Source organism: Punica granatum, chromosome 3, assembly GCF_007655135.1.
Source record: "Punica granatum isolate Tunisia-2019 chromosome 3, ASM765513v2, whole genome shotgun sequence".
Taxonomy (NCBI): Eukaryota; Viridiplantae; Streptophyta; class Magnoliopsida; order Myrtales; family Lythraceae; genus Punica; species Punica granatum.
In genome coordinates, this window is record NC_045129.1 from 36,328,079 (window position 1) to 36,340,501 (window position 12,423).

The window sequence follows — 12,423 nt, forward strand, 5'->3', positions numbered from 1 at the left end:
TAAAATTTTAAGAACTCAAAAAACTGAAAAAGTTCCATTCGGAAACGGAACATTCTGAAACCATCTAGTCGGATCCACCTCGTACTTTTATATATATATATATATATATATATAGATTGTTCGGACTTCAGAGTTAATTTTCTTTTTCTTGATTTTACCAAACATTACCTTACTCCGCTGGTTTCATCGTTTTCCTTCCAAACTGCCGCCCTGTAAATGATGTATGTGAACTTCGCGCTCCATCGTAAATCCATAGATATGCACCAGTTCATGGCACCGAGTTCCAGATACGGACGATGAAATTGAAATATGAATGGCGCATATTTTTCAGTATTCACGGCACTGAGTTCCAGATACCGACGATGAAATTGAAATATGAATGGCGCATATTTTTCAGTATCCTAACATCACATTTCACCGGCAACAGCATTACCTTCTTTAACCAAAGATGTACACCACTAAATCAAGAGACGAAATCGGTTCAATTGACTTTTACTAACTTACTACCGCCTCCTACGACAAACTGATCGAACCGAAGAAACATGTTCACGCCATAAAGAACAATCTGTGGAAAAATTTTGCTCTCTAGTTTCTACCTTAAAGCTGTCCACCCAGTACACAAGCAAGACCACGTTATTGCTGCTTCCACTTTCTGAAAAGATATACAGGGGCCATCGACCTGATGCCCTCTGCCCCTTTTTCTCTACTCCAACTCATCCAGGAAGCAGAGCAGCAGACTCGGTCCAAACAAAAAGAATGTGAACTAATGACGATCAAGGTCGACTTAAACAATAAGCTCCTCTCCCTTAAGACACATCTACAGTAGTAACACGAAAGTGAACAGGAATTACAAACAACCAAAACATACATCGGAATTACAAAAAATAGTCAGGAGTCTTGCGTGTGGTGTCAGGCTCGATTTGCCGAGGCGCAGGATCGAACTGCAGGAAATTCTGGTCCATATTCTCACCAATCTCTAGTATCGCAGCCATGTTCCCGCACCGGTAACAATAATTCGGAGCGCTGAATACAGTCACCACATTCTTCTCCTAAAGTACAAACAATATTGATCAGAGTTAGAAAGACAAAGCATCCCTTCAAGAAAATGCGAAAGACTCCCATCTGCCAGATTTTAGCAAACGATTCCAAATATTTCTCCAAAAATATGTGCATGACAGTGTTTGCCTTCAATTTGGTTCTAGTTTTTTGGAAAAACAAATCCACCAGCAAAAACCCTTCCTCCTAAGAGCAGTGGCACAGTTATTAGTTGTTACTCAGTCTATAAGCCAAGGAACTGAGAAATTGGGATAAGTTTCCATGACCAAATCTAACTAGTTTAATATGGTTCCATTTCCGCGCACTTTCTTCTTATAGGCCAAAGAACTAATTCACTAACCTGACACCAGTTGTATCCTTCCATGACAAGCTGGTGGGCTCTTGAGATCAGGGTGAGACCATTGGTATGATTGAAGTGGGCTGCGATATCCTGCCCAAATGTATACCCAGCACCTCGTGGAGAGATTCCCCACCCACAGCGATCATCTGGATCAGACCACAAGAGATCGCACATCGGCCCTTCATGCGGAACCTGATCCATCATCAATAAAGTTAGGTAACACTAAAATGATATTCCAAAAAATTTAGGGATCGTCCATAGAAGAAATACTATCAAGAGACAACATCAAAGGAAAGAGGATTCAGTAGACATGTCCACTAACAAATTAAAGAGCTAGAGAAGTTCTGTCCCAGAAGAAATGTAAGCATCAACAATTGCAATTATAGAAATGGTATTTTAGGTGGTAACTAACAAAACAAGAAACAAAGCTTTCCTTTTACAAGCTGCCCAGAAAAAGTATCGAGTAATGAAAAGCTAAAATCAACGGAGAGCTACTCTGCTTTCTTTTTCAAGCTTTTGAGCATCAGTGATGCAATCCAACAAGCGAAGCAAGCTCTATCACAAAAGCAAGCTCAACGACCCTTTCATCCCAATCACCTAAAATGCTAGTCTGATGATCTTGAACATACCTCCTGAATTCGGTCCAGTGCTCGAATGTTGTCTAATGTGTCCAAAGACGGTGAAAGACCTCCATGCAAACAGAAAATCTACAGCATTTCAAAGTGTCGTAAGAAATAGTAACAAAAGGATAGGGTTGATAGAAGTCGAAATTCAGCATAATTCTGTACCTGGCTCTCAATGAGTGCAGTCAGGGGAAGATAATCAAACAGATCTGTAAAGTACTTCCAGACATTGGCATTTCCATATTTTCTCAGACATTCATCATAAAAGCCATACCTAAAATGGACAAAAAGACATATATGAGATTACAAACAAGACATGATATTGGAATCAGCATACATGTGGCATGGCTATGCATAAGTGCATTAACAGATGCAAAGAGTAATTGGATCATAATTAGATGCCATGAATTTTTAGCGTCATATGCAAGCTTCAACCAGCTCTGAGGGCAGATACATGGCAATCTTTCACAACACAGTTTTAATCAATATATTGATCCACCAATAAAAATATCAAGATGATAGCTGGAGCTTTGACAGATATAAATCCTCAAAACTTTAAAATACCATGGATGCAATCAAAAGGCTGTGCAAGGTCTTACACTTGAGTTATTTGCCGGCTCTCATGATTTCCTCTGAGAATTGTTATTCTATCTCGATAACGCACTTTCAGAGCAACTAGAAGTGTGACTGTCTCCACTGAGTAATACCCACGATCTGCATCAATGCACCAGCTTAATTAAATAACGAGCTTCAACCCGTGTATCAGGTTGAAATTTTATTTATTAATAGAGACATAAAACTCCAAACAAAGAATTCCTAGCTGTGATGGCCAGACATGAAGAAGCCTTAACCCCAAACATTACAATTTTTTGTCAACGCACATTCCTTCATATATTCAGTACAAAGACTCTGATAAAAAAAAATTTAAAAAAAAAAACTGCACATAACATCCATCAATCAAGGCCAACCAATACATACACTAAAAAGCTCTTAAGAGCTTGGTAATAAAAATTTCCCACTATTCACAATCTTCTTTTTTTTTTAGGCTGGAAACGTCTCAGTATTCACAATTTTGCAGATAAGTGGCGCTTGACTCCGGCCTGAGCATGTACAGTGAGAAGCATCTAGCAGTCCACATAGTTGCTCTCTTCTAAGATGGTAAGAATGACAAGAATCTCTCTCTTTTTCAAGAACAGCTTTTGACAAACTTCATTATGAAGAAACTCAGTGAGGTCAATAACCTTAAATTGAAGGTCAAGAATTCGAAGAACAATGTTCCAATACTTGACATGAAGCAATGAATAAGCACACTCTACCCCTCCCTCAATGTGAATACAAGACTTATGGCGAAAAGGGTTCTGTTGTACCCAATCCTCAGACTTGCTATGGTGATATTGGGAGATTTCTTTTTTGCTTTGACAATGAAAGGAATTGCTTTCTCTTTCAGGTTGTTAATAAACTATACAAGAATCAAACCAAACTTGCCGGTCCCACAGAAACTTCAAAATTTGTAAAATCAATGCTTGACATGGCCTTACTTACGGAGGAGCTGACCTTTCTTTGCATGGTTTCAGAGAAGTTGATTAAGGTGGAGATATAGATGATCCATGATCCCCTCCTAGTTATGTCTTTTTATGTGGCTACACAATTATATATTGGTTTATAGAAAGCAACTCAATGTCTTCATCAGAGATCGAAGAGTGATATATAAATTCCCCTCATGTGGCTGAATGTACTTAGCCCCCAATACACTTCTGAGAATCTCCATGCACAATCACAAGTTGCTTACAAGCTCATGATTCTTCGCGTTAATACCTTCACACTCGACCACCATTTCATTAAGTTGTACAGTCCTCGAAGGCACGTTCATGTCCTGGAGGTTAGGAGACAAGAAAATGTGACCGATATTTTTCCCTATCCAACATTCAAAGGGCTCATTTGACTTGGAGAAGGCGGGGTGGTATTCTAACTGAAAATTTTCAAATTTCAGATTTTCTGGTTACCTAGTTGTCGAATGATTATAACTAACTCGAAGTTTTCTTGTTCGGAAGTTTGGAAGCTAATAATGAGCGTCATTTAGGGGAGTTTTGTTGAGGATGAGTTTCGATGATAACAGCACCAGTTGTAGATAGCTAGATCTCATGTGTGGATAGCCTATCTAGAACTTCTTCACCGAAGTTCCTATGCGGAGTTTATAAGATTGGTGTTTCGAAAGTAACCCGATTTTTGGGAGTAAGGCTTCCAAAATTTACTTGTGACTACAGATAGGGGCCTTTAGCTAGTTGCTAAATAAAGCCTACGATCTTTCAGTACTGTCTTTCTCTAGTCACCCAGGCAATTTCCAATTCCTTTTTTGATTTACAAATTTCCGATCCTAAGCTCCCGAAACTCGAAGACATCGTAAATGATAGAATAGATCAAACATACTCGCACTCGCAACAAAAGTCAAGCTTCAACAGGATGGATTAACCTCAGAAGCATCGAACACAACATCGTCGAATTTTTGAGCTCGAGCTTGCGTTCTTAAAGAGAGAGAGAGAGAGAGAGAGATCTGAACATCTTAATTTGAAAGGAAAAGAGTAAATTCAGCTGGAGAAGACGGCGGCATACTCGCATCTATCAGCTGTTTTGTCCCAGAAATCGATTGAAAATGACTGGAAATAGATCGAGTTGAATAGTTAAGAACAGCTAAAGCACGCAGAAGAAGCAGCTCAACTGACCAACATAATCGCCCATGAAGAGATAGTTGGTGTCAGGCGCGTTGCCTCCTATCCGGAACAGCTCGATCAGATCGTAGAACTGGCCGTGGATGTCTCCGCAAACGGTGACGGGGCACTTGACGGGCTGCACGTTCCACTCCTCCACAAGGATCGCCCTCGCCTGATCGCAGAGCGTCTTCACCTCCGCCTCGGAGAGCGGCTTGCACTCCATCAGCTGTTCGATCTGCCGGTCCAGATCCGCGTGCGACGGCATGGTTTCGCTTCTCCCTCCCTCTCTCCACGCTCCTCCCCTGTGCGACGAGCGACCGTACGTATGGCGGAGATGAATCCGACACAGGCCGATCGGCTGCTCAGCCTAATCGAATGATCCGCAGAGGCGGAGGAGGTGGGGCAGCTAGGGTTTGCAGCGGTGGTGGTGGAGGAGCAGGAGGAAGGGGGGGAAGAGGGCGCAAAACGAAGCGTTTCGGAGGTCGACGAGTGGGATTTTGATACTTTCGATCATTACTCGATTTTTCCTTTGCTTTTCGTCTTTTGCTTCTCTCTTTCGTCTGTGTCTTTTTCTCTATTTTTTCCTGAAATTTCAAGAATTTATTTATTTATTTATTTATTTTTCTTTTCTTTTTTCCTTTTCAATTCTCACGCGTTGCCACAGATAAGAAAATATTTTCATCAATTTTTTAGTTTATCATAATAGCTTGTGTGGAAACCAATGTAGAGTGTGACTGAAACGAATGATAATATCAATTATATAGAAAACGACGACGACTTAAATATATAAATATTATACTTAATATAAGCACGTAATACTATATTTAAAATAAGTACCGATATTGTCGTATAAAGTCCCAAATGTAATCTACGAATAAAATTTAATTGAGCACTATTAGTTAAAATATATTGTTATAAAAAAGGGATTAACTAATTTTATTATATCATATATATATATTAATTTTTTAAAGATTGATTAGTTCAAAATTTATAAATTTATTATATGTGAATTATGACGTTATATTAAACATGTATATATATAGAAAATGATTTAATATTAATTATTTTTTGCTTCAACGAAATGGAAATATAGGCGAAACAATTGATGAATCCGTTAAAATGAGGGACATCATAATAATTAAATAAACTTTAATAGAGCTCACTTTATTATTATTTTTATATAAATTTATAGAGATAAAAGTTGTGCTTGATATCATTTTAATAAAAAATGCATGTGCATATTAAAATGATATCATACTTCACTTTTATATGATGTGACTTATTTTAGTTAATTAATTAATATATAGACAGTTAAGACATGTTAATTTTGAGATTATTTTGGACACAAAAATGATGAACAATCAAAATTTGTGGCTAAATTTGAAAAAAAAAAAGAAAAGAAGAAAAGGTTAAAATAGAAACACGTGTCCTTGTATTATGAAAAGGCCTCAACAACAGTTATAGATATAGTTATATATATATATATATATAAATTATACGTGGCCAAAAAAAAACTATTATCTACCTTTTTTCAGTCGGATTATTTAAACTATTTATATATTAGTGCAACCTGAGTTATGTGGACAAATATTATAATTTATCTGGAAAATTGTATTTTTTGTCAAATTGTTTCCAATATTCATACGAAATTGGGTAATTTATTAATTAATTTATTAAATAATTATAATATACTCGAGCACAAAGAATTTTTTTCGTTTTTCATTATAATCATTATGAACAAAAAAGTTTAAGAGTTACTTAACAACGAACTGAGAATATTAGGAAAAGGTAGCATATCATCCTTACCCAAGTTTTATCTATTAATTTATAATTGATCGAAATATCGAGTGCGCCAAGTGCAAGTTTGCGACGGTGCAACTTAATCGAGAAAATGAAAAAGATACATGTGAAATTTTGGAATTGTTTATCAGGATGGAAGTACTTTTGTATTGCTTTGATGTAAAATGAATTCTGACATTATTTTCTTGGTTAAAATTTTACAATTTTAGTTGGAAATACTCATACAGTCGAAACTCTTGATTTTTTTAAGACCAACATCATATATCTGCGAAAGTAGCTCCTCATCAATATTCTCATGTCGTCTGGTATACTAATCAAACGCAACAATCTTACACCTTGACTGACCTACGGCCTTGACATTTCATGCGATCGACCAATAATCGAATGCAACGTCTCCTTATAGAAAATTTAAATTAATATTCTAACAAATCAAAATGCGACTTTATGTAATTGCAGAGCTCCATAAAATAGTTATACTAATAGGCACAACATTTTAGAAAGTTTTAGCCATAGATAAGCAAAAGGAGCGAGAAAGGCATATAATATATATATATATATATATACGCGCGCACAAAAACAGAATTTAGTATACCGAGATGACATCGTGTAATTCATATATAATCTTCTAAAAACGAGTTTTTTACATATTTGTTCCTGGATGTTCACTATTTATAATTAAATTAGCCGCTTCACTCGAGCAGTATGTGAAATTATTATTTGACTATATATTTTATATTATTTTATTTATACTTCATTAGAAAATAACTGTATTAAATTATGCATAGAATAAATCAATGAATTAATTCTTTATGTTTTTTTTGAGAATTTTCATGGTTCAATTAATGTGATGGGTCAAATGTAAATCATGTAATTAATGAGAGTGCTTAATTAATATCATGGGGTATGTAAAAGGTGGAGCTAAGGAGAAAGTTTTAGATGATCCTACCTCAAATGACGTGATGAGAAAAAAATCAATAATAATTATTTAATGAAGAATAATTATGGTAATTATGGGAGTGATTAGCACAAAGTCTCTAGCTTCATGTATTTTAATTGGTGCTTCCTTACGCCACGTGGTGGGGTAGGATCACCCAATAATTTATCGGAGGTAAGGGATTGAAAATTAAGTGACGATGTTAATTCTTCCTCTCTATTTTACAATTATATATTATATATAGATATACATAGACTTGTACTTTCGAAGGGGATACACCCACAAATAGCACACTAAACATTCTCAAAGGTAAACAAGTATTCAAGCTGCCCCTCTTGATGAAATGGCGAAAAATAAATGCAGAAGTCTACACAGAATATATATATATATATATATATAGTGTGTGTGTGTGTATATATTCTTAGGAGGCTGCGGCTAAATGCATGCTTTCGTATGGCTATAATCGCTCCTTTTATGATAAGTGGATAATGTTACCTTAAAAAGTGGATCCTACATTATTGTATTTTATAAAGAGATAAAAGAGTAAATTTACCCATTTACTATAAAAGGGGGACTCTAGCCATATAGAGTATGTATTTAGCCCCACCGTCTTCAAAACATTCATAAACGTAAACAAACAAATAAATAAATGGATATAAAAAATGAATAAATAAACAATGAATTATTATTATTATTATTATTATTATTTGTGCACTTTGATTTCCGAAAGCTCGTTGAGAAGAGAACTAACTAATCAAATTCGAGCTATGTCGGCTCAATAAGGGGTAAACTCTTCCAGAATATATTTTTCTATTCATAATACTAGAATCTGAGACTTTATTTATATAGAATAAGTATCGAATCATTCCAACCAATTCATATTGATTGAATTATTATTATTTTTTGGGAAAATAAAGAAAAGATTGTTCTGTGTTGCGTTCCCTTGCCTGGGTGGGTGAGTCAAAAGAGAATTAGAGGACCGGTGGTGCGGCAAGTCAGAGTTGGGCTGCTCTTTCTTTCTTTCTTTCTTTCTTTATTTGAACGAACCTCTCGATCGTCTTTGTTTCGTATTTTCGTCATCGGCTTCAATAGATCAGCAGCTCTCCGGATTTGTTAATAGTTCGATCATCCGACTCTTAACCTTGAAATTTGTTGACAGATAAAATAAACAGTCTAAAAAAAAACCGAGCTCAAGCTTGTTCACGACCTTAATTAGTCGTCGAGTACAAAATTATGTATATATGTAACCTCATGTATTACAGTGTAAAAGACTTTAGAATTGAAAAATTAGAAGCACGGGAGCAATGAGATTCATGAGATTAAGTTTACTAATAGCAATCATTATGCGGAAGAATATGAAGAAGAAAACGGGATATCGAATGCAACCTCATCAGCCAAATTTAAATGTGGTTTTGTTCAATTAGGTTAATTTTGAATTAGCACACGAGTTTTCAAGTATTAGTAAATTCGTCTCGAGTATTTATCAAGCTGAGTAGGTCATCTCGTTTCCACCCCTAAGGGCCCAAAGGACATCCCGTGCCAATTTTAGGAGGGTAGTTTGAATAGCTTTTTCCTTTTATGTGGTAGGAGGCCCAAAACAACTCAGATGAGAAACGCAGCCGGTACGTACCCTCAGGTTTCATCGAGTTATCATGTCCATAATGGATGCTGGGCGTTTGGTTTGAGTATTATTTTTTTTTTTTTCAATTTGTACCCTGATATCTAGAGCTTAATGGAATCTGACTAATTCAATCGGGAGATTGAGCATTAAAGGTTATTCTCCCTCCTAACAAGTGTGCTTCCCGGGATTCGAACATGTGTTCTTCTCCTTATGGGGGTGAGCTGCTTATCACTCAATCAACACTTTTGTTGGTGATTTGAGTATTGTTGAATTACGGAGGAATATGAAAATTGTAGAAAGGGGGTGTTTGTTTCTATGTAAAGTTCAAATATAGTATTTTACAGCGTTTGTTTGTAGAGGTTGTAAAAATTAACTATTGTAATCATTTGCTCGAATTAAAACTTTACAGTCGTGATCGGTAAAGACTTTGCATTTAAAATAAGTTACATTATTAGATTACAACAGAAATTACGGTTGTAGAATCCATAATCATCTTTACAAAAATAAAACATATATTATATTATCATAATACTTCCCGTAATCCAATATAATTTACCAAACACATTAATATCACATTTCAACTTTTAACCGAGGAAAAAATTCTATAGTTAAACTTTTCCTCCATTCTTTAAGCTTCATGTAATCTAACAATTATCGGATTGTAAGTCGAAATGTAAGATTGTTGTATTTGGTAAACTATACTGAATTACGGGGAATATAAGTAATAATATAATATATGATTTATTTTTACAGAGATGATTGAGAATTCCACGACTGTAATCTACGTTGTAATGATAATTCTACATGTTTTGGATGCAAAGTTTTTGTCAATCACGACTCTAAAGTTCTAACTCAAGAAAATAATTACAATTACTACATTTACAACCAAACGTTGTAAAATACAATGTAAAGTTTGAATTTTACCATGTAAAATCCCCACTTTACACCCAACCAAAGGCGCTAGTCTATTGTGCATGGCCAGCCAACTATGGAAACATAATGGCTAGGAATACTGGGATGAGACGCGACCAAATTTGAACCCAATGACTTCATTTACCCTCCTTATAAGTTCATTCCAAGTACTAACATTACTCATAAGTCATAACACATATCTTTTCGGTTTGCACCCTGATATCTAAAAACTCAATGGACTCCCTATTAATTCACTCTAGCCAAGTAAAGCCTACTAAAGATATTATTGCAACAGCTATTTTTCATTCAGTATCCAAGAGTCCAGGGCCATCGATGATGAGCCTGAATTTATAAGCATATAAGCTGTATTCAAAGTACATAATTTGTTCCATAACTCTTCTTTACTCCAAAGCTCACCTTCACTCATTGGAAAGTAGACATCAGCCCATTTCACTGTGACACCTTTTAGTAGCTGAGATCTCCCCTTTCCAAAGAAACGAATAACATCTTCGTTGCAGTAATCACGCAATTGATACTTATTTTTCTTATTTTCTGTATTCTCATTGATACTAGTGAGAAGGCCACGTGCATTGCACGTGGAGCATATTTTGTAATTTTTAACTAATTAGAGCTGAAGGACAATGTAAGGAAAATGCATGTATCCTATATAACTTCTAATAATTATTAAAATTTATACTCCCAACATAAATTGACTTTTGAAGGTGAGCAAAAGGGAAGGTTCGTTAGGCATATATATTTGCTACCTTATGTTTTCACAATTGAACAATAAAGCCTCATAATTTTAAGAGATTAGTAAATTAGCTATATTCTGAAAAAAAATAATTAAGCGAATGTAATATATGGGGCAAAACAGGCAGGAATATAACATGTATAAGGCACATTAAATTTTATCACAACTCCATTATGTGCAACCATAATGCAATGACAATATAGAAGTAAAATGAGTAATGTCAAGCCTGAATAGCAATGGTTTGTATTTAGCCAATACAATGCAATATCAGAGACAAAAAGTCACAAAAGTTATCAGCAAATTAAAATAAAGGAAGAGCAAGAAAAGGTATTGCGCAAATAAGAAGTTCATCAAATATCTCAGAAAGTAATGCTACAGCAAGAAAGAATAATATTACCAAAAAAAGAAAAAAAGAAGAGAAAGAATACTTCACATTTCCACTTTCTAAATTTTTTTTGGAGGTTAGGATATTATTTCCTTAAATCTAAGCATGATTTCCTTCTTTTACTTATAAGCACGACCACTGTCAAGGCAGTATGCAATAAGATATCTTAAGTCTACGGTGAAAATGATGAAACAAGTTTTCTACGTGAAAATGTATGGATTGACCAAAAAAAAAAAACGAAGGAATAGCAGAAATTAGGGCTAAACATTACTGTTAGAGACTAATAAAATTAAATCACAAACTATCACTTTAACACCAAATGTAGCATCTGTTAATTTTACTGATGGAGCACATGGCGCGCTGACGTGAGGAGTAAAAGAAAATTCAGAAAAGGAAAAAAAAATTTCAGAAAATAACATGAAAATAAAAATAAAATTCAGAAACCTGATTTTCTTTCGACGAAGAGTAGTATCGCGGCTGCAAATATCTAACAAGGCCATATCAGGCCAATGAAATTTATGAACTTATGTTTATTCTTTTCCCCGGACCCCCGGCAGGTAATGATCCACCTCCAACTAACAATCTATAAAAATATCAATTGAAAAACAATTAAACTATAAGCAAAATAATATAGAGCTATAGCAAAAAGTTACAAATGGTGACCCTTTTTTGCTTTTATATATATATACACACACACACCATCTATTGATCAACTTAAAAAGCAGAAAAAAATCTAAATAAAGATGTAACATTAGGAAGGTAATTTTGAGAATACGATGTTAAACAAAAAGAAGACAAGGCAAGCATCATAACCTAAAGGACAATCAATGCCGCACTCATCCTTCTCTTTATGCCCCACACCAGGAAGTTCAAATGGGCGAAATGGAAATGGTTCCTCTGCCAGGCCAGCGGTATCACAAGCAAAATTTCAAACATAAATGATGTACATGATGTAATTGGGGGAGAGGATTTTCACTAGAAGGGTACCCATAGTTTTCCAGAAGCATCATACATGCCCCTAATTCAACGATGTGCGAGATCGACTGAATATCTTTGAAATTGAAAAGGACATTCAATCGAGCACGTGTTGGGCGTAAGAACAAAAAAGACCGATTGTTCATGCTTAATGAATGCGAGTACATCAGCAAAATATTCAAATTTCCTAGCGTGTGGATAAAGGAACAACATATTGCAGCCGGTAGTTCAAATAAGAGAAAATTAACAAACGCACATTAAAGTAGAATATACTGTCACAAAATTTACGATATATTTGCAAGTGAGAGGGTACGATTA

General features: G+C 35.3%; 1 protein-coding gene across 1 annotated transcript; it reads right to left on the minus strand.

The window, feature by feature from the left end:
• Nucleotides 1-465: 465 nt before the first annotated feature.
• On the minus strand, nucleotides 466-5,250 carry LOC116199900 (serine/threonine-protein phosphatase PP2A catalytic subunit). Its single transcript, XM_031530482.1, has 6 exons — nucleotides 4,740-5,250; nucleotides 2,619-2,733; nucleotides 2,185-2,293; nucleotides 2,026-2,103; nucleotides 1,397-1,588; nucleotides 466-1,049 (listed from the first exon to the last, which is right to left on the minus strand). Exons 1-6 carry the CDS (start codon nucleotides 4,990-4,992, stop codon nucleotides 876-878), a joined length of 921 nt encoding a protein of 306 aa, XP_031386342.1. The 5' UTR covers nucleotides 4,993-5,250; the 3' UTR covers nucleotides 466-875.
• Nucleotides 5,251-12,423: the final 7,173 nt, after the last annotated feature.